This window comes from Mauremys reevesii, linkage group 3 (assembly GCF_016161935.1).
Source record: "Mauremys reevesii isolate NIE-2019 linkage group 3, ASM1616193v1, whole genome shotgun sequence".
Classification (NCBI taxonomy): Eukaryota; Metazoa; Chordata; order Testudines; family Geoemydidae; genus Mauremys; species Mauremys reevesii.
Window position 1 is genome coordinate 195,231,381 of NC_052625.1, and position 21,678 is coordinate 195,253,058.

At 47.3% G+C, this 21,678-nt stretch overlaps 1 protein-coding gene across 1 annotated transcript; it reads left to right on the top strand.

The window, feature by feature from the left end:
* Positions 1-955: 955 nt before the first annotated feature.
* Positions 956-15,497, top strand: LOC120401496 (opsin-5-like). The gene is made up of 4 exons (XM_039531578.1): positions 956-1,291; positions 5,325-5,618; positions 7,941-8,272; positions 13,981-15,497. Exons 1-4 carry the CDS (start codon positions 1,219-1,221, stop codon positions 14,323-14,325), a joined length of 1,044 nt encoding a protein of 347 aa, XP_039387512.1. The 5' UTR covers positions 956-1,218; the 3' UTR covers positions 14,326-15,497.
* The last annotated feature ends 6,181 nt before the right edge of the window (positions 15,498-21,678 follow it).

Here is a 21,678-nt window from a genome sequence, read left to right on the forward strand (position 1 = left end):
TTCATTCTCCAATTTTACACCCACAAATACCCAGGCTCTTTTATAGCACCTCTTATTTGATGTCCATCTACCTGGCTACCCTCACATATCTGGTAGTCAGACACCTAAGAAGTGCTATAAAATGTACCTGCCAGATTGATATTTAAAATGCATGTACAAAATCAGAGGGTGCTTCTGAAAAATAAGGACCTTCATATATGAGTTACTAGGCAGGAATCCATGCTACAAGTTTCGGATCTGGAGCCAAACTTCCGCAACATTTATTCTGATTTGGGAATCTGGAGTCGAGGTGCAGACTATTCTAAAGAGGAGCCAGCTGCACAATCTGGAGCTGCTGCTAAATCCCTTGTAGTCTGAGAGTTTGGGATCTGGGATTTTAGTTTGGGCCCATCCCTAGTAATTACACACCAATCCAGAGTGACTGAGAACAGTTAGTTCTGTCCTGGATCTCTGCTGCTACAAGCACTGCACAATCCTTGAACTGTGCTCACACATTCTATAACCAGCCCCCGGAAGCCCTGCCTGCTGGAGTGGGACTGCGACCCCCATACGCTGCAGCCGTAAACATCCTGCCTATTGTAACTAGGGTGACCAGACAGCAAGTGTGAAAAATCGGGATGGGGGTGGGGGGTAATAGGAGCCTATATAAGAAAAAGACCCAAAAATTGGGACTGTCCCTATAAAATCGGGACATCTGGTCACCCTAATTGTAACAGGGCAGAGCAAAGAGAAACCTCCTCAGCCCTCTCATCTCCATGCCTCAGAAATAAAGCAATAAAAATACTCCTGCTGCATAGCGTCTATTTCCCTAGAGATGCTGTTGGATGAGCTGCAATTTCTTTTGCCCACTGCAGTGCACTGAGAGGGGATTTGCACGGAGAGGTGGCTTGACAAGCAGAGAGCAGAGCGGGAGTGGGTGGAGGGAGGCTCTGGTAGCCAGTCAGGCTGTGAGTGTGTAACCCTGGCTGTGCCGAGCTCTGACACTCCCCACGGAGGAGTGCTTTCCCCAGCAACACTCTCCTCATCTCCTGCCAGGGAGCACAAGGGAAATGGAGAGATGAGACTGCACAGGGGGGACCCTTAAATTGACTGCACCCCACCTCTCTGCCTGCACCTGCGGACAAACTCCACACAAACCATGAGGAAGAGCCTCTTCACGGTCCCGCCTAGCATTGCTGTGCCTTTGATTTAAATCTTTACCCACTTCCACAAGGGGCCATGGAGCAGCAATATCTCTCCAAACTCCACCCCACAGTGGATTACGGAGCAGGAGTGTTTCTTCTGATCATAGGTGAGTTCTCCCTCCTCAGTCACTGATGCTTGTTTAGGGAACAGGAACTGCCAGATTGAAGCAGACCCATGGTCCGTTTGGTCCAGTCTCTGCCAGTGCCCAGTACCAGAAGCTTCAGAGGAAGGTGCAAGAATAGGCAGATGGGATAATCTGCCCCTGTCTCCCACCCCCGGTCTCATCCTAGTCTCTAATAGTTAGAGATTGGCTTGAGCCCTGACGCGCAATGTTTACTATCCCTTCCAGAATTTGTTGCCCATAATTTTGAGAATTAACTTTTGCCAGCAGACGTTCTCCTCTGCAGAACCGAGATTGTAAATCACCTGCCTCCATTTCAGCATCCCGGTGCTGGAGTTCTATGGGTCACTTTGACGCTCAAAAACAGAGAGGCAGTTTTGTGGGGGTCTGTACAGGACAGCATCTTTGGTCTGATCCTAGAGTTGCTTCTTAGGAACAGCTCTGCTTTAATAGGACAAGCTTGTACAAAAGGGTGAGAGGCTTTTCAAATAGCATGTGAGTTTTTTGTATAGGCTGTTTGTATATTGTATATTGGCTATTTGTGGTTTTGAAGGTAGATTTACAATGAAGTACAGTACAGGGGTACATATATACCACGCAGAGTGTGGCTTCAGCTCAGGATCCTTATTACTTGTGGGCTTCTTGCATGCTTCCGAATAGCATCGTAGTGATCTGTTTGTTAAGGCTGGGATTTTCCAAAAAGCCTAAGGATGGAAAGCACCCAACTGTCACTGAATTTCAATAGGATTTGAGTGCTTAGCTCCATTAGGCTCCTTGGAAAATCCCAGTCTAAATTCCTAGCCGCACAATAGGTGAGAGAGGTAACTAGTTAGTCAAGGTGTATTTTGGAAATGATGCTGCGAAGTGTTATAGAGGAGGGGGAAATATGTTCCCCAGCTAGGGATCTATGGAAAACAAGGAACACTGTTTATTTTTCAGAGGTTGGACATTTCTCTGACTTCTTCCCCTACAAATACATCACTGCATCTTATTCATGAACACACTGCTACAGTCTTGCTTTTACAGCTAAAGGGAAGGCATTGTATAGCATGAGAATCTGTTGTTTCCTCTTTTCATTGCTGACGGTAGAGAGCGGGTTCACCGTAAAACTTTAGATCAACCTCGCTGCTGCAGAGCCGTACTTGCTTGAAAAGAAAACAGACCCAATTGTTTGCTCTGGGTATTTTGGACAGGCTTTAGTAATATTTTGGCAAGAAAAATGACACTAGAGTGTAGCGCAGGGGTCAGCAACCTTTCAGACATGCTGTGCCGAGTCTTCATTTATTCACTCTAATGTAAGGTTTCACGTGCCAGTCATACATTGTAACGTTTTTAGAAGGGCTCTTTCTCTAAGTCTATAATATATAACTAAACAATTGTTGTATGTAAAGTAAATAAGGTTTTTTACATGTTTAAGGAGATTCATTTAAAATTAAATTAAAATGCAGAGCCCCCCGGACTGGTGGCCAGGACCCGGGCAGTGTGAGTGCCACTGAAAATCAGCTCGCGTGCCATAGGTTGCCTATCCCTGGTGTAGCGGTTTGCTAGGTGAAAGCATCCTCCGAGAAAGAGGGGACGACATTTGGTTACTTCTGTGCGCCTCTTAGGTCGGCTAGCCTGCTTTTACAGGAATTTGCACCTTGTGGCTATTTTCATCATTTAAAACAGCCTATCCCTTAACAATAGACTCTTAGTTCAGCCTAGGATTTAACTGAGTGAGGTGCTCAGATTCTACACTCATATGGGTGGTATAAGGACCGATATAGGATCGAATACAATGTTAGTTAGCTCAGTCTAAAGCCTTGTGAAACTCCAGTCAAAACAAGGTTAGTTTGCAAGTGCTAAGCTGATCCAGTTAAAGCCTGTGCTTCCCTAACAGTTTAGCACACGTTTAGACATTTTATTAAGATGATGATATTAAAAAAACAAAAGTGAACGGTACAGAGTTTAAGCATAGAAGTTTCTGGTTATAAAGTACAATTACTTTGTCTTGGCTAGAGTTTTAAGTGTTATCTAGATAACTAACACCGCACCCTTAGCTCTTAGTCTAGCCATAGTCATAGTGCAAAGGAACAGACTCTGATGTTAAACCATTATTAGGGGCTTGGGAGAAGTATGAAGCATGCCATGTGGACATAATGGCTAGCATGCTACACGGTGTTGAGTAGCATCCAGTCCCCGGGGGGTGTTGAATGCACTCTGAAAAACCCAGGTGGCACTGAGCTTAATGACCAATCAGACCAGCTAGAGTTACCATATTTCAGGTTCCCAAAAAGAGGACACTTCTGAAGGGAGAGGAGCTAAAGGAGGTGCCTGTGGTGGGGATACTCACTGGGGGTGAGGGGTAGTGTCACTCCCTTTCACGGTGGCAGGGTGGCTGGTGCAAGCCAAGGATGCAATGACAGCCATCAGTCAGCACCTCCCTGCGGGACCCACTCCTGAGGGCTGAGAGCAACTGGGTGGGTGGGTAGGATCCGGCAGCTGTGGCTTGCAGGGGAATGGACCAATGAGGGGAGGGGAGGGCAGAGGACAGGAGGGCAGATGCAGGGGAGGGACCAATTGGGAAATGGACCAATCAGGGCTTTTTTGGAGCAGCAGATTGTCTGCTCTGCAAAAACTCGGGATATTTCCTGTTATTTTAAAAATACCACTGGAGAAAGAAAGCTCAAAAAGGAGAAGTATGGTAACCTTAACTCAGAGTCCAGTCCTGCAGCTCTGCATGTAGAGGCCTGGGAAGGTTGGGTCCTGAGGTCAGGAGAGAGAACTTTGTGATGAATTCAGCAAAGCTAATAGAGCTTCAGAAAGGAAGTTTATTCAGCAGAGATTTTCACTAAAAGAAACATTACAAAAACTGAAGAGTCTTATTAGGTGAAGGGTCAAATTCTGTTCTTTCCTCAGCAAAGTCACAGAATAAAGCAAAGGTCTGACCCCAAAATCATTGTGTTTTGAACATCACAGGCCCGATTCATTGGTATGTCTTGGCAAGGACCAGTTAAGCCAGGTTTGTGGCTGCTTTGCATTGCAAGAGCTGTGCAAATAAGCCAGACCATATCAGGGAATCTGGCCCTGTATGTTTTAAGCCAGGTGCATTTCTGTGCACTAGTTGTTTAGTTTTTAAGATCTCACACAAATCATATACAGATGGATCAGCACAGATCCTCTAGGCTAAAACAGTGCTTCTAGGTCCCACAGAAAGGTCTGGGTTTGACTCTTACCTCACCCTCACTGCTTTTACACTAGTATGATCCCACTGACTCCAACGGACTGACACCATCCTAAAGAAGAGGCGCAGCTGCAGGCAGGTCCCAGTAAGGACAGGGGGCAAAACAAAATGTCAGGTGCCTGGCTGCAGCAAAACAACGAATGCTGTGATTAATTCTGCAGCATCCTGTCACTAACAATGTCTGTTCAAGTCAGCTGCAGGGACTGACCCTGGGACCGCCTGCTCAATTGTGAGGATACATGCATTCAAGACTGTGAAGGGGTTTGATGAAAAACCCTATGTAAGAGCCAAGTATTATTATTACTACCACAGAAACTTGATGACCAGGCCTGGCAACTTACAGTAGCAGATGCAAACCTCTGTGTTGTCTAGTCACTAGAGGGAGCCAAAGAGCCACATCGTTAGCCAAATGCCTCCGAGTGTCCCAGCGCACCTTAGCTCTGTGTCTGCAGGGACGTCCTTTCAGAAAAGTTTTTGTGGGGGAGGTGGGGAAAGCACAGTCATGTCAGCATCTAGAACATTACAAGTGTTTATTTCATATCCTGCAAAGTCTGTGGGGGAGGGAGGGGTGAAAAGCGGAAAGACATAATGGAGAATATGAAAAGTCAGGGGGGAGCAAACCAAGGTTTTGGGGGAGGGCAAGTGCCCTCCTTACAAATGGCACCTCTACGTGTCTATCTTTTAGATAGGCCAGCGACTGGCACTGGTTGTCTTTCACAGCGTCAAGCACATCACTGGCATGTCAACAAATACATCGATCATTATTACTATCTACACTTGTTTCTCCCCTCTCAGGCATCCTAACGATTCTGGGGAATTCAGCAGTCCTTGCTACCGCAGTGAAGCGCTCTTCCCATCTCAAGTCACCCGAGCTGCTTATAATAAATTTAGCCGTAACGGATCTTGGAATGGCCATCAGCATGTACCCGCTGGCCATCGCCTCAGCATGGAACCATGCCTGGCTCGGAGGAGATGCATCCTGTATATATTATGCCCTGATGGGTTTCCTCTTCGGTGTCTCCAGCATGATGACCTTGTGTATGATGGCTGTGATCCGGTTCCTTGTAACCAACTCATCCACATCTAACAGTAAGTAATAAAATACAACACTGAAGAGTGTCGAGGCCGGGTCGTGGGCAGCCAGACCTAGTGGTCAGAGTTGGAGTCCACAGTCAAGAGTTGAGAGTCAGCTGGGTCAGGATACTGGGAGAGCACAAGCAGGAGACAAACTTGGGATCAGAACCATGAGTCAGTAACCAGGGTCAGGCCGGGTCAGGATACTCGGGGGGTCAGAGATGGGAGTCAAACTGGAGATCAGAGGTAAGGGGCCAACCCAGGTCGGGCTGTCAGAAAGTCAGGCTGGGGGAGACGCAGGAGGAGGAGGAGGCACCATGTACACATTCCAGGACAGGGTGGATCCCGGTTGTTCCTGTTCCTGGCTTAAATAGGGCAGGCAGGCCAATTGGCTGCTTTGGGACTTCGCCAATAGGACCCATGGGGCGGAGCTTCAAACTGTGGCTGGACTTCATAGGTCCTGGGGTCAGCAGTTGTCAGCAGGCTGCCCAGTGGAGGGCTGATGTATGGCTGCTCCTGTGGACCTGAGTCATGACAATGAGTCATCCGGGGTCCACAATAGTAGAGCACTGGGCTGTTATGTTGAGAGAGCGAGTTTCAGGTCATAGGTGGCTCCCAGTTCATCTTGCTGGCTTCTGAGGATCCTTTCCTTAGGCGCCTAATGCAGGACTGTGGATTACATTAGGCAGCTTGGTACATAAGCTAGGAACTGCAGCACCCCAGTACCTTTGTGGATATGGCCCTAAGTCTCTGTTCCTCAGTTCTCTTTATGTCAATGCAGGTGATTCCTTCCTCCCACCCTTTTTCTGTCTCGTCTATTTAGGCTGTAATTTCAGGGAAGGCAGTGTCTCTCACTAAGTACATGTACAGCACCTAGCACAACGGGGCCTCTAGGTGCTGCTGTAATACACATAATGCCACAATGATGGATTTCAGACTAGAATTTGGTGCTTACCTGTCCTGAAACTCAGACTCTTTTAAGGTTTGTCTATCGCTGTTCCTTGGTGACCTGTTAGGATCCCCACTCCTTGTGTGGGTGGAAGCTGGGCATTTCATTAAAGTGATATCTCTGAGGTCCCCTGAAGGAAGAGTGCAGTAGAAGCCACTCAGAGCTATAAGCAATTTGATAGCCCCTCTTCAGCAGGCTACTGACAGCTGTTTCCAAGTAGGCTGCGCTTCATTATCTTCAATGTGTTGTCAGCTGCTCTTAGGGGGAAATGAGTAAAGAAACCATATGGTAGAGGAGGAGATTTGGCTTCAGAACAGAAGAGACAGACAAGAGCCTCTGGGGTGGGGGGAAGCAGCGTGAATCCACCATGACATGTGACCTATTAACTAGAATGAGTTGGTTCTACAAGGCATCACTTAACAGGTAACATTACCAAAGCACCAATGAGAGACAAAGGCCTAGTTCCTGGCATTGAAAAGGTACTTTGCATTGGCCTGGATTTCCTGGCTCCAGGGAAATTGGGCTGGTCAGAACCCGCTTCCTGACTCATGCACCCCCTACCTGCAAGGAGCTGGCTGGGAGAAAGGGGCCTAACCAGACCGCTACATGCTGGCAATCCTGGCCTGCTGGCATGGCCCCTGTAGGCTGGTACGATTCTAGAGTAGAAGCCTTGCAGCTGCTCTTAGTTGTTCCAGGGACTAGATTGGCATTCGGAGTACGTCTACACTGTGATAAAAAACCTGAGGCATCACTGCAGCTGGCCCGGGTCAGCTGATTTGGGGTCACAGGGCTCTAAAATTGCAGCATAGATGTTTGGGCTCTGGCTGGAGCCTGGGCTCTGAGACGCTCCCCATGACATTGCAATGTTTAGCTCTGTGGCCTGAGCCAGGGCTCAGAGACTTGGTGCTGCGAATATTTTATCAGAGCATCGATTTCCCCGCAGTGACCCAACGATCAGGGAGCTGCAGTGATAGCTCAGCCACCTTTGCAGCACCATTCCCCGGCTGCATGGGATGGGAAAAGGCCAGTTTGAGGATCTGGCGCAGAGGGCACCTCCTTGACTTCAGCTGTGCTTGGCATGGTACAACAACATTGATACATCAGAGGGCACTGCCTGGTGGGCAGGGCCGGCTCCAGGCACCAGCTTATCAAGCAGGTGCTTGGGGCGGTAACTCCGGAGTGGGGCGGCACTTTCAGGTATTCGGCGGCAATTCAGCGGAGGGTCCCTCACTCCTGCTCGGAGCAAAGGACCTCCCGCTGAATTGCCGCAGATCGCGATCGCCCTGCTGGTGGGTCCCATGGGGCAAATCTTTTATTCCTTTAAACTAGCCCTGAAATCATGGGGTTAATGTGAGATTCATATGGACTTGCTGTTCCTTTCCTTCCAGGCAATACAATCAACAAGAAAGCCGTTCGCATTTTGATTGCGTTCATCTGGCTGTGCTCGCTGCTCTGGGCCATTCTGCCTTTGCTGGGTTGGGGTTATTATGGCCCCGAACCATTCGGCATCTCCTGCACGATAGCGTGGAGCGAATTCCACAACTCCGCCAACGGCTTCTCTTTCATCCTGAGCATGTTCATTCTGTGCACGCTCCTGCCTGCGCTGACCATCCTCACCTGTTACTTGGGCATAGCGTGGAAGGTTCACAAAGCATATCAGGAGATACAGAACTTTGACAGGATCCCTAACGCAGCTAAGCTGGAAAGGAGGCTGACACTGGTGAGTGACCTGAAGAGCCAGAACAGGTCAAAGCAAGCAGGGGCCCTGTGTGACGAGACCCTTGCAGGAACCCCTCTAGCTCCCTTCACACTCAGTGAGTGGGAATCTCTTGCCCACCTTATGTTGCACCTCTCTGAGGATCTGTGGCATTTCGCCAATCTGATCCAGCCAGACTGTTTTACGTGGGTGGCACATGAACCCCCCATTCGGGGAGGCTAGCCCCCAGCCCCGCCCCTTCTGCCTGAGGCCCCTCCCATTCCACCCCCCTTTCCTGCCAGAACCCCAAGCCTCCCACAGCAGCCAAAGGAGCCCCGCCCCAATCCCCAGCCCGCTGGCCGGCCTGAGTCCCAGCCCTCCAGCCCTAGCCACCTCAGCCCACCCGCTTGAGGCCCTGCCTGCTTCGAGGGAGAGACTGAGGGAGGATGGGAAGAGGAGCAGCATGGGCTGGACCACAGGAGAAGATTGGGACGGGGCGGAATAGGGGCCTCAGGACGGACCCATAACTTGGCTGTTTGGGAAGGTTCAGACTCCCCTGACCTACTATACCCGTCACCCATGCTGTTTTTATAAGTGACTCAGACTATCTGAGAGCTTCTGATGATTCCTTTCTGTGGCCTAAGAAGCCAGAAAGAACTGAGTGCAACTTTCCAAGCACCTAAGGACTCCTCCCCCATCAGCTCCAAACAAGCTGACAGGTGCACAGCTCGTACCTTTTATCCAGTGCTTAGAGATGTGGGAGATCCAGGTTCAACTCTCACCTCTGTCTGACACGGAGAAAGGATTTGTGCTTGGGTCTCCCACATGCCAGGAGAGTGCTGTAGGCACTGGGCTGCGAGTTAATGTATACTGCCAAAAAGCTGCTCTCCTCCAGAGGGAAGGTGGGCAAAGTGATATTTTTGCCTACTACACAAGCATATGGTGTGGGTTAACTATTGTAGCTATGCCATGTCTTGAATAGAACATATGGGTTGGATACAGAATTTGGGTGAAGTACTTTAGCTTGTGCTGTGCAGCAGGTCAGACTATGTGATCATAGTGGCCCCTTCTGGCCTTGAAATCCATGAATTCATGTTGGAAAGTGCCTTGAAAACCTCAGATGAACCCTAGCCTGGAAGGGCTGAATGTTATTTTGTAAGAATAGGGAACAAAACATTAATTTTTCCTTGATGAACAACATAAAGGACTCTCCAGTTCAAAGAACTTTTATTTCCTCAACTTCCACCTGCTGGCGCAGAGTGTAATTTGTCATTATTTTATTCCCTTCTATGCTACAGTAAACAGAAGGGCCTAGCCCAGATTCTGGGTACCCTTTGAGAAAATACATATCATAAAATAAGGAGGCTCTAGCAATTACCCTAGGATAATGCTACCCCAGAACATATGGCCAAGATTAATTTAAGGCCCAGATCCTAAAAGGCACCTAATTTCCATTGGTTGGGAGTTAGGTGCTTAAATACCTTTGAGGATCTGGGCCTAAGAGAGCTACAAGGTTAGAAGTGTCAGTGTTGCCAACTTTTGCAATTTAATTGCAAGTCTCACAGAATTTGGTGTTTTTCTTAAAGCCCCAGCTCCTGGAGTCACATGATTACCTGAGACTCAGCTTTTATTTAAAAGAAAAGTTTCTAGCCTCATGGTTGCAGAGAAAAGCTGGAAAAGGTGACCCACAAAGGCTTAAGCCATTATAAGACAAATAGAGAACCCAGAATGGTGTGGGTTTTTTTTTTTTATTTTCAAGATTGTAAAGCTGTTCTACTGATTTTAGGGGCCTGACTCTTGAATTTTGAAAACTCTAGGCTCCTACAGTTGCCAGCCTCGAGTTAATGAGCAGAGATGAGAGCTCATCACTTTTGAAAAAATCAAGCCACTTATTAGGAGCCTCAAAAAAAGCAACAAATCAGGTTCTTATTTATTTAAAATCTTGGCCAAATTTAATAAACACCACTACGCGAATCACCTCCAGAACTGCCCCGCCTTCTAACCATCCTTCAGCCTCACCCATCTCCTAAGTCCCTAGAGACCAGGGAGCCAGCTGGGTCTAGCAGCACAGCTGGATATGGAGCAATGGGAAAAGCAAATTCTAAAGGTTCAGGGCCCTAATGGGGCATATCTCATACCCTCTGCTGACTGCAGCTGTGGCAGCCTCTCCTGGGGAGAGAGGCAGTCTTCTAGCTAGTAATTATTGTATTAGAAAGAAGGAATAAAAGCATTGATGCCTAATTACTCTTCAGAGAAAGTCATTACTGTGTGATTCCACCCCATAGTTCTACAAATTTACATAATTTGTTCTCCCCATCCATTGGGCAGCAAGGGTTGTTCAGTCTCCAGTTGCATTCATTCCTTTCTGTGGCCTAAGAAGCCAGAAAGAATTGAGTGCAACTTTCCAAGCACCTAAGGACTCCTCCCCATCAGCTCCAAACAAGCTGACAGGTGCACAGCTCATACCTTTATCCAGTGCTTAGAGATGTGGGAGATCCAGGTTCAACTCTCACCTCTGTCTGACACGGAGAAAGGATTTGTGCTTGGGTCTCCCACATGCCAGGAGAGTGCTGTAGGCACTGGGCTGCGAGTTAATGTATACTGCCAAAAAGCTGCTCTCCTCCAGAGGGAAGGTGGGCAAAGTGATATTTTTGCCTACTACACAAGCATATGGTGTGGGTTAACTATTGTAGCTATGCCATGTCTTGAATAGAACATATGGGTTGGATACAGAATTTGGGTGAAGTACTTTAGCTTGTGCTGTGCAGCAGGTCAGACTATGTGATCATAGTGGCCCCTTCTGGCCTTGAAATCCATGAATTCATGTTGGAAAGTGCCTTGAAAACCTCAGATGAACCCTAGCCTGGAAGGGCTGAATGTTATTTTGTAAGAATAGGGAACAAAACATTAATTTTTCCTTGATGAACAACATAAAGGACTCTCCAGTTCAAAGAACTTTTATTTCCTCAACTTCCACCTGCTGGCGCATAGTGTAATTTGTCATTATTTTATTCCCTTGTATGCTACAGTAAACGGAAGGGCCTAGCCCAGATTCTGGGTACCCTTTGAGAAAATACATATCATAAAATAAGGAGGCTCTAGCAATTACCCTAGGATAATGCTACCCCAGAACATATGGCCAAGATTAATTTAAGGCCCAGATCCTAAAAGGCACCTAATTTCCATTGATTGGGAGTTAGGTGCTTAAATACCTTTGAGGATCTGGGCCTAAGAGAGCTACAAGGTTAGAAGTGTCAGTGTTGCCAACTTTGTCAATTTAATTGCAAGTCTCACAGAATTTGGTGTTTTTCTTAAAGCCCCAGCTCCTGGAGTCACATGATTACCTGAGACTCAGCTTTTATTTAAAAGAAAAGTTTCTAGCCTCATGGTTGCAGAGAAAAGCTGGAAAAGGTGACCCATAAAGGCTTAAGCATTATAAGACAAATAGAGAACCCAGAATGGTGCGGGTTTTTTTTTTAATTTTCAAGATTGTAAAGTTGTTCTACTGATTTTAGGGGCCTGACTCTTGAATTTTGAAAACTCTAGGCTCCTACAATTGCCAGCCTCGAGTTAATGAGCAGAGATGAGAGCTCATCACTTTTGAAAAAATCAAGCCACTTATTAGGAGCCTCAAAAAAAGCAACAAATCAGGTTCCTATTTATTTAAAATCTTGTCCAAATTTAATAAACACCACTACGCGAATCACCTCCAGAACTGCCCCGCCTTCTAACCATCCTTCAGCCTCACCCATCTCCTAAGTCCCTAGAGACCAAGGAGCCAGCTGGGTCTAGCAGCACAACTGGATATGGAGCAATGGGAAAAGCAAATTCTAAAGGTTCAGGGCCCTAATGGGGCATATCTCATACCCTCTGCTGACTGCAGCTGTGGCAGCCTCTCCTGGGGAGAGAGGCAGTCTTCTAGCTAGTAATTATTGTATTAGAAAGAAGGGATAAAAGCACTGGTGCCTAATTACTCTTCAGAGAAAGTCATTACTGTGTGATTCCACCCCATAGTTCTACAAATTTACATAATTTGTTCTCCCCATCCATTGGGCAGCAAGGGTTGTTCAGTCTCCAGTTGCATTCATTTCTTGGCCTCAGCTGAGACGGCTACCAAGGCAAACCAATTAGTGCCCTTCCAAAGTGCTAGGTTTTGTGTTGTGGACGCTTGTCAGCATTCATCAATTCAGAAAGGAGACCTAGTAGTGACGGTCACAGGGGGTTGATTTATGCTCTGATAAATGACAATGCTTTGATCATGCCCTACCGCTGGTAAGACCCAGCTGGCTCCCATCCCAGGGGTAGATGGTGCATGTTAGACACACTCATGCATTGGTGTGACTCACCGATCAGTGCATTCCCCCACCCCAGCAGGGCAGGCTCTGTTCCTTTGGTGCCCGCTGCTGACAGTCAGTCTGGCTTTGCAGGCGTCTGCTGCTTCTTGTGGCTCGGCCCTCCAGCCAGGTCAAGTTCAGTCCCCTTCTGGGGGAACAGAGTCCCACAAACAATGGTTGATGATGACCTCAGGCCAGGTCTTCAGCCCCCGACTATGAGCTCAGTGGACCTTCCATCCCTTATCTCTGGGCTTTTAATAGTCCTTACACTTTGTATCGGGGCTTTCACACCATTCTCCTTGGAGGCCAGAAGAGAAACCCAGGCCCTCCCTCCTCTCTGGGTTCCAGTTCAGGGGCCCCGTAGCAAGCAGCTAAGATTTGCTCCCTCAAGCTCCTTGCTGCTTCCCTGTACCATTTCCTGCCTTGCCCTGTCCCTCAGCCCTTTTCCCCGCTCCCTTCTGAGCTCTTCAGAGTCTGTTCAGACTCTTGTAACAAGCAACTTCTCCAAGGCCTTTCTCCCCGCAGGGCCACTTCCTGTCCTTCTATCAAGGCTCTCCACCGGGCCTTGCGCCATCCCACTCAGTATCTCTCCTGGCCTTTTGCCAAAATTCACCCAAACCTTCTCCCCTCAGGGCTGCCAGCCTCTCTTACTCCCCTGAAGCCCTTCCTCTCTATTAGCCACCCAGCTCCTTTCCCGCTGGGCCAAATCCTAAATTAGGCCTGGCCCACCCTGCAGGTGCCACTAACACACTCTTTGCCAGAGTGGTGTACACACCCCATCACAGAAGTGCAATGATTACCAGGAGGTGTCCTGCCTCAGGATCAGAGCCATGATTCATTAATGTGTTCATGTAACTACCACGGTGGACAGACATCCAGAGAGCACTTGGATCCACACTGCTTTCAACAGCATGACTACACTGCCATGAATTATGTGCCTCATGTACTATGCTGCCCGTTAGACCTACTTATACAGCCGTGCCCCTGATTTATGCTTGTATAAAAGTATCTCCAATCATGCTGAAATAGGTGTAAAACACGTTAAGGTATCATTTTGAGTGGGGTTCTGCCTTGTAGCCGTACAGTATTTTTCATGGACATGGAGAAAGGATGGTGCTGAGTAAGGCCGGTCAAAATTTTTCCATCACAGCTTTTTTTTGGGGTGGAGGTGGGATAAAAAAATGGGGTTTTGACTCAACAAAGCTGTTCATTAAAAGTGTCTTCTCTGTATGAAAAATGGAAATATTTTGAGTCAGCAGTGCCTCACGAGAGGTGTAGTTCAGGGCCCTTATGCTTCCATTCACCGCCATGGCCATACTACACCACCCGTGACGTACCAGAGCCAGGGAAGGAAAAAGCAGTGTTAGCTGAAGACTGAACACACTGTGCCTTTTTCAGATGGCTGCGCTTGTCAGCGTCGGATTCCTCAGTGCCTGGACACCCTACGCAGCCGTCAGCTTCTGGTCAATCTTTAACTCCAGCAATTCTCTACATCCTGTCATTACGCTACTGCCGTGTCTGTTTGCCAAGTCTTCAACAGCTTATAACCCTTTCATCTACTACGTCTTCAGCAAAACTTTCCGGCGTGAAATTAAGCAAATGAAGTGTTGCTGTGGCTGGCGACTTCCCTTTAACACAGAGAACTCAATCGAAAACCACATGTCGATGATGTGGATGGGTAGAGAAAACATACGTGCTTGTCCAACTGCAAAGGCGAACAACGGGGAGGCCTCAACCCAATGAGCAGCAGAGCTGGCTTTACAAACACAGCAGAAAAGCTTACTTCATCCTGTATTATAGGGAATCAGTCCAGGAGGGCCGTCATGATGTATGTTATGATAAATTGCTGTCGTAAATTGAGTGAAATGTTGTAAAGAACCATGATTTTTTTTTTAAAAGTTAAGCAGCAAGGAAAGATGTTTTGAAGGACTTTCACTTTATGAAAATTAAAATATCGGTGGATTCCCCTCTGCCCTAAACCAAACGAAACCAGCTTTAGCTTAACTACTGTGGAGGAATAAGTACGATGCTTGAAAGAGGATTTACTGGGTTTTATTTTTTTCCCTATGCTTCTGACTTTATGCTGGAGTCTCATGACTATGCCTCAAGAGAAAACAACTGATAATACTGGAAGTTGAACCTCCCACCTCAAATTAGATGCCTTTAAACAAAGAAGGAGAATATGCCACTTCCCCAGCAATAAGAAAGGACAAACATAGCAGAATCAAGAACACTCACCAGCTGGAAGAGACAGAGCTACGGGATGCAGCAACCACTTGCAAAATGGCCATTTTAGGGCTACAGTTGTTTGCCTCTCCCAAATTTAAAGGGCCAGCCACCAGAAAGGCATGTCAGGGCAAGGATCTATAAGAGGGCGGGTCTATGCTGAGGCAGCTCAGAAGGACTGAGGCAGTCTTAGAGAAAGGGTCTGCTGCTGCAGAACACAAAAAGATGTGAGCAGTGAAATAATCTTTTAGAATAAGGAAGCTTCCTCTGCCTTTCCCCAGCCCTGCTCCAGTCAGGTACGCTGTGTCTAGCTCCCTGCAGCCATGCCTATCTCCCTCTACAAACAGAGAGAGACTGTGTCTGCTCCTGGCTTCTCTGCCTTTATAGGGCCAGCTGAGTCTGTTTGGAGAGTGGCTCCAGCTGCAGTCCCTTCCCCCAATCAGCCCAGCCTAAAAGCTGCTTTCTCCAGCCACAGCCCCCTCCCAGGGCTGTTTTTAACCCTTCAGGGCAGGAGTGGGGTAAACACCCTGCTACAAACTCTTTGTTGGAAAATGCTGATCTGTCAAAACTGAGCCCATTCGTGGGAAAGGGTCAGTTTTGACAAATTTCCTGGTTCAAAAAACCCCCCCAAAAACAAACAAACAAACAAAAACTTGAACCCCCCCCCTAAGTTTTGAAATTGTTGAAAACTCCCACTTCAACATTTTCTAAATGAAAAGTTCCAGTTTTTGGTTTGAAATGACTTTTCATTCCAAAATGTCAGTTAATTTGTAGTAAAAAAAAAAAAAAAAAAGAAAGAAAGAAAGTGAAAGAAAGCTATCAAAATAAAATGTTTTGATTGAGGGCATCCATTTTTTTAATGATTTTTGGATCCTAGAGCTTGGGCTCCAGCCCAATACCAGAAGTCTACACAGCAATTTAACAGAGGAAATGTGGGGACAGGTGCATCTAGGGGATACGCTAAGGACTGGGGAGTGAAGGGAGAAGACTGGTTGGGCTAAGGAGGGAGAGGAGGGAGGCAGGATAGTTATTATGACAGCTATGGCAATTTCCTGTAATATCCTTAAAAGTCTTTATTCTATTAGTTTATATATTATTGCAGGCTGACACTGTAAGTAACCTCCCAAGGGGTGGAGATGTGATTAGATGTAAGACTGAGGAGTTCAAAAGACTATATTGAAAATGTATGGACTTTTGGGTCAATGGGTATTAAGAGGATTTCCTGGGGAATCCCTAGGGCAAGGTTAATGCAAGTTCCCACCCCTGGTTATGCAAAATCCCAGCCTTTCAAAGCTATGCACTGAGCAGGGGGTCAATGCCTGCTGATTACCTGTAACAGAAGACCAAGCTCAAAAGCCCACACTGTACAAAGAAATGGCTGATCTGCCCAGTTGGGCATTCTCATTCTGGAGCTAATACGGATGATCTTGTAACCATGAGGAAAACCCAGTTCTGGATTTGAAGGACTAAAACCTTCCAGAGCCCTAAGCTGGAATGGGTGAGACTTCTGATAAGCTTTCTAGCATGCGTGTGGGTTCTTTTATTTTTTAAATACATTTTCTCTGTAATGCTTTTATCTTAAGAATAAATGTGCTTGCTTAGAAAGAGTGATGTGGTCATTTATAATGGCAGGCGATACACTGGTCATAGCCTTCAGAGGTGCTGGCCTGTTTAGGCTGTCTGGCTTGCTGGGGATATCACACTGTAAAGCAGGGAGTTGTGCAGCCTTAAAATCACTGTTCAGGAGGGAACGACACTCAAGTCTCCACCCAACATAGGTGATCGCTGGGAGCCAGAAGCCTAAAGTGGGTGCCTTTAGTGGACCATGAAGGGGGAATACAGGTGTACTTACCCTGAAACTGTGGCACACATCATTATCTCTGAACATGGACCAAGAAAGCAATGAGCTAGGTTTTAGAGTGAAATTCACCCCTTCCTGCTCAAAGCCCGTGTAAGCAGGCCTGGAGCAGGGAACTGAAGAGTAGTGTGTATGGTGAAATTAATCTCACTAGTTCAAATAAATTGGATGCAGCAGCCAGTTACAAAACAGCCACTTGAGAAGCATAGCTGATGCTCTCTGCCAGATTTAAAGGGCCAGCCCCCAGAAATGCATGCTGGGGGGAAAAATCTCATAAACTGGCCAATGTGCAGTGAGGAAGTGCAGACAGTCCCCAGATAAAGTGCTCTGGCTGAGTTGTAGCCTTAGGTCTACTCAGGGTGTGTCAAGGTAAATGTATGCATAAGGATCAGGGCTTAAGTGACTTGGGAGGACTTGGGCTCCTAAATCACATAGGTGCTTTTGAAAATCCCACCCTCTATTTTTAAGGGGTTAGGGGAACCCTTTGCCCTAACAGGAAAGTGAAGAGCACTCAGCCGCACATATGAGTAAGTTACGGTTTACTTGAATGATCAACGTTAAAAAATATTCACAGTAACTGTGGGTGGTTAATACGATCCTATTGGGGGATAAGTAAAGGGCAGATTATAAAGCCATGATGGTCTAAATTCTTGAGAGCCATAAATAGGTGCAGGTCAATCATTTGTACGGCTGTAGCTAGAGCCTGTCAATAGCTGTAGCCAAGATGCCTGTCAAAAGCGCTCTCTGCCCAGGAGACGGTGTGAAGGATGGATGAACAAGCTCAAGGACTATTTCAAAGGTGATTTTGCAGTGTGGATGTGTTCTTCTCCCTCCCCCGTTAAACACTCCAACAACAAACTGCTCCTTGAGTGTGCTAAGCCACCATTGCAGTGTAAGGGATTTCAGTGGAGTTACACCAGGGATGAATCTGGCCCACTGTGTTTGCAGTAACTAGAACAATTAAGTCTGCGGCCCTATACAATCTACTTAGGGCCAGATTTTTATAGGTATTTAGGCACCTATAGATGCAGGCAGGCATCCAGTGAGATTTTCAGTAGCACCTAAGCAGGTTAAGTGCATAAATCCCACTGAAATCCACGGGCATTAGGTTCCTAACTTATTTAGGAAATGTTGACAGTCCCATTAAATCTGTCTAGCTGCCTGGGTAGGCACCTAAGTACATTTAAAAATCTGACCCTTTACTTCTCTGGTGCAGTTTCCCCCTCTGTAAAATGGGAATGATACTTGCTTCCCTTACCTCCCTGAGGCAGATCAATTTATTTAAGAGAAACCAGGTGGTTGAGTAGTTAGAGTAGGAGCCTGTGCTAAGGAAATCTGGGTTCCTTTTCCCACCCTCCTACCAATTCACTGTCTGACCGGAGGCACATCATTTAAACTTCCTCAGTTTCTTCCCCCTCCCTCCACCACCTGTGAGATGATGCTGATGAACACCCCACTTTGCAAAGCACTGAGACTCCATACAGGCGTAAAGTGCCATTATTAATGGTAGGAAAGCACTTTGAATGTGAGAAGTCATGTTCTTAGCCTGGAATTCTCAGTGTGCGTGTGTGTGTGGAGGGAGATTGCATGGCACCAGCGCCTAGCGCATCATGGGAGCTACTCACGCACAAATAATGAATGAAAAGTGCTGCAGGAGCAGAAGAGAGGTTGAGCATGTGGTTTAAGAGCTGGATGTGACGCAGGCTCTGGGCTCAGTTCCTAGTTCAGTCACAGACTTCCTTTGTGACCTTGGGCAAGTCACTTCACCTCTCTGTACCTCCGTTCCATATCTGCAGAACAGGAATCATCCTTTCTCCAGCTGGCTATCTGGTCTATTCAGCTTGTAACTTTTCAGTGTCCAGCATAACAGCTCTTAGCTCGAAGAATGAAATGATTCTATAGTCACTTTTTAAATAATGGAAAGGTCCTACAACTAAGAGCCAAGCTCTGCAATTTTAAGAAGTCCAAAATCGTATATTAAAGGAACAAGCTGGAAGTCAGAAGTGACATTTTCAGTTTCCTATTTCTGGTTCTAAATCAGGACATTTTCACTATTAAAATTCAAAAGCTAAATGGCTAAGAGTCAGATGATGAGACTCTGACTCACACTGGTGAACAATTTCTCACATGTTAACAGGTCTACTCCTGAAAGTAACTGCTCATCGGCTTGAATAAGTGGCTCATAATCTGAGTGTCTTACATACAGCAGTAGAGAGCTAAGGGTTACCAGGTTCAGACACATGCGCTGATCGTCAGAACCCTGGGCACAGAACCCGGGAAGCGGCGCGGGCCGAGGGATGTGCTGGCTGCCGCTTCCTGCCGTCCCCATTGGCCTGGAGCAGTGAGCCGTGGCCAGTGGGAGCCACAATCGGCCAAACCTGCGGACACGGCAGGTAAACAAACCGGCCTGGAAGGGTGCTTACCCTGGTGGGCCACGTGCCAAAGGTTGCTGATCCCTGGTCTAGAGGCAATGTTTTTGATTGGGATCAATATTGTTAACTTTATTTAAGAAGATAAAGAAAAGAATGAAGCAGTTTTTCTGAGCAGTGGTGAGATTGCATGTGCACACGCTCCATCAGACAGCCTATTCTAATTAAAGATTTCATCAGTTTCAATCCTCAAAGCAAGCAGGAGAGGCTATTGATGGGATTTGTAAATTCAGCAGGTACATCCAGGTGCAGGAGACTTCACTTTACACAAAGGACAGTGCTGTCAAGCCTCTCACAGAATAATTAAAAAAAAAAAGAGAAAGTACTAGCTCTTGTACCAAAGAGCTTGTAAGTGCCTGGTAAGATGTGACGCAGTGTGTACAGGTGTCAAACAACAGAATGAAATGGGGTGAGGTTGGACATGGGTTAGAACAATAGGATCTCTGCAACAAATGTGGGAATTGTCTGATATTTTTAGGGTACTCATCACCTTGGCATGGTTACCCTGTGGGTTCAGAAGGGTTAAAATGCTGCTCTCCTGGGGTAGAGCAGGAGACCAAAGGGTTTGTTATGTAACTGTCTGGGATTATATGAATGAGTTGTTAAGGACTGGCTGAAACTAATCCATATCAATGGAGAATCCTGAAGACAAAGTGACCCTCAATGACTGCACAATTAACACAATGGGACCCTCTGAACAAGGGAACTCAGCAGGAGGAAAATGGACCAGAACGTGACAGGAGGCTGCGAGCCCAGTTCTTATCACAGAGGGCAAGTCTACACGACTGAATTGTCGACGTACAGCCAACGCAGTAATTACTGCAGTGGTCCATGTCCACACTCTGCCCTCTGTTGGCGGTGCGCATCCTTACCGGGAGCGCCTCCACCAACTTAACTGTGTGGGAAGGGCCGTCCTTAGGGAGGTCAGGGGCCCAGAACATCAGAAACTCAGCGTCTATTTGCCAGGGGGTGCTCCCCCTGCCCTGGCCCCACCCCAGCCTCGCCTCCTCCTCTTCCTACTCCCATCCCACCTGGGGGGGAAGGGTGGTTCTGGTAGGGGGGCTCCTTGCCCCCCCATCTGCCACTCCCTTCCCCATTCACCTCACCCTGCTCACCCATGAGGTCCCCCAAAGCACGGGGCATGAGGTGGGGTATTGTGGGGCACTGATAGTTGGAGTCCCCTGTGAGCCCTGCCACCCCTTACATTTACATAACTCTAGTGTAGATCAGGCCTGAGGCACAGCAGCTCTCACCTGGGACTGACAAAGAGACAAAGCCAAGATAGATTCTACAGCAGCTTGGCATGGTGGAGCCTTGGCACTGGCCAGGATGAACCAGGTCTTCATGGGGGACTTCAAATCACTCTGACATCTGCCGGGAGAGCAATACAGCAGTGCACAGATAATCCAGGAAGTTTTTGGAGAATACTAGGGACAACTTCCTGGTGCAAGTGCTGGAGGAACCAACTAGAGGCCTTGCTCCTCTTGACCCACTGCTCACAAATAGGGAAGAAGTGGTAGGGGAAGTAGAAGTGGGTGGTACCCAGGCAGCAGTGACCATGAGATGGTTGAGTTCAGGATATTGACACAAGGAAGAAAGGAGAGCAGCAGAATACGGACCCTGGACTTCAGAAAAGCAGACTTTGACTCCCTCAGGGAACTGATGGGTAGGATTCCCTGGGAGGCTAATGTGAGGGGGAAAGGAGTCCAGGAGAGCTGGCTGTATTTTAAAGAAGCCTTATTGTGGGCAAAGGAACAAACTATCCAGATGTAGAGAAAGAATAGCAAATATGGCAGGCAACCAGCTTGGCTTAACAGAGAAATCTTCGGTGAGCTTAAACACAAAAAGGAAGCTTACAAGAAGTGGAAACTTGGATAGAAGGATGAGGGAGGAGTATAAAAATATTGCCGGAGGATGCAGGGGTGCAACCAAGAAGGCCAAAGCACAATTGGAGTTGCAGCTAGCAAGGAATGTGAAGGATAACAAGAAGGGTTTCTACAGGTATGTTAGCAACAAGAAGGTAGTCAGGGAAAGTGTGGGACCCTTGCTGAATGGGGGAGACAGCCTAGACACAGATGATGTGGAAAAAGCTGAAGTACTCAATGCTTTTTTTGCCTTGGTCTTCACAAAGGTCAGCTCCCAGACTGTTGCACTGGGCAGCACAGTATGGGGAGGTGGTAATCAGCCCTTCGTAGTGAAAGAACAGGTTAAGGACTATTTAGAAAAGCTGGACATGCACAAGTCCATGGGGCCGGATGCAATGCATCTAAGGGTGTTGAGGGAGTTGGCTGATGTGATTGCAGAGCCATTGGCCATTATCTCTGAAAACTCGTGGCGATTGGGGGAGGTCCTAGACGATTGGAAAAAGGCAAATATAGTGCCTATCTTTAAAAAAGGGAAGAAGGAGAATCTGGGGAACTACAGACCAGTCAGCCTCACTTCAGTCACTTGAAAAATCATGGAGCAGGTCCTCAAGGAATCCATTTTGAAGCACCTGGAGGAGAGGAAGGTGATCAGGAACAGTCAACATGGATTTCCAAGGGCAAGTCATGCCTGACCAACCTGATGAGGTAACTGGCTCTG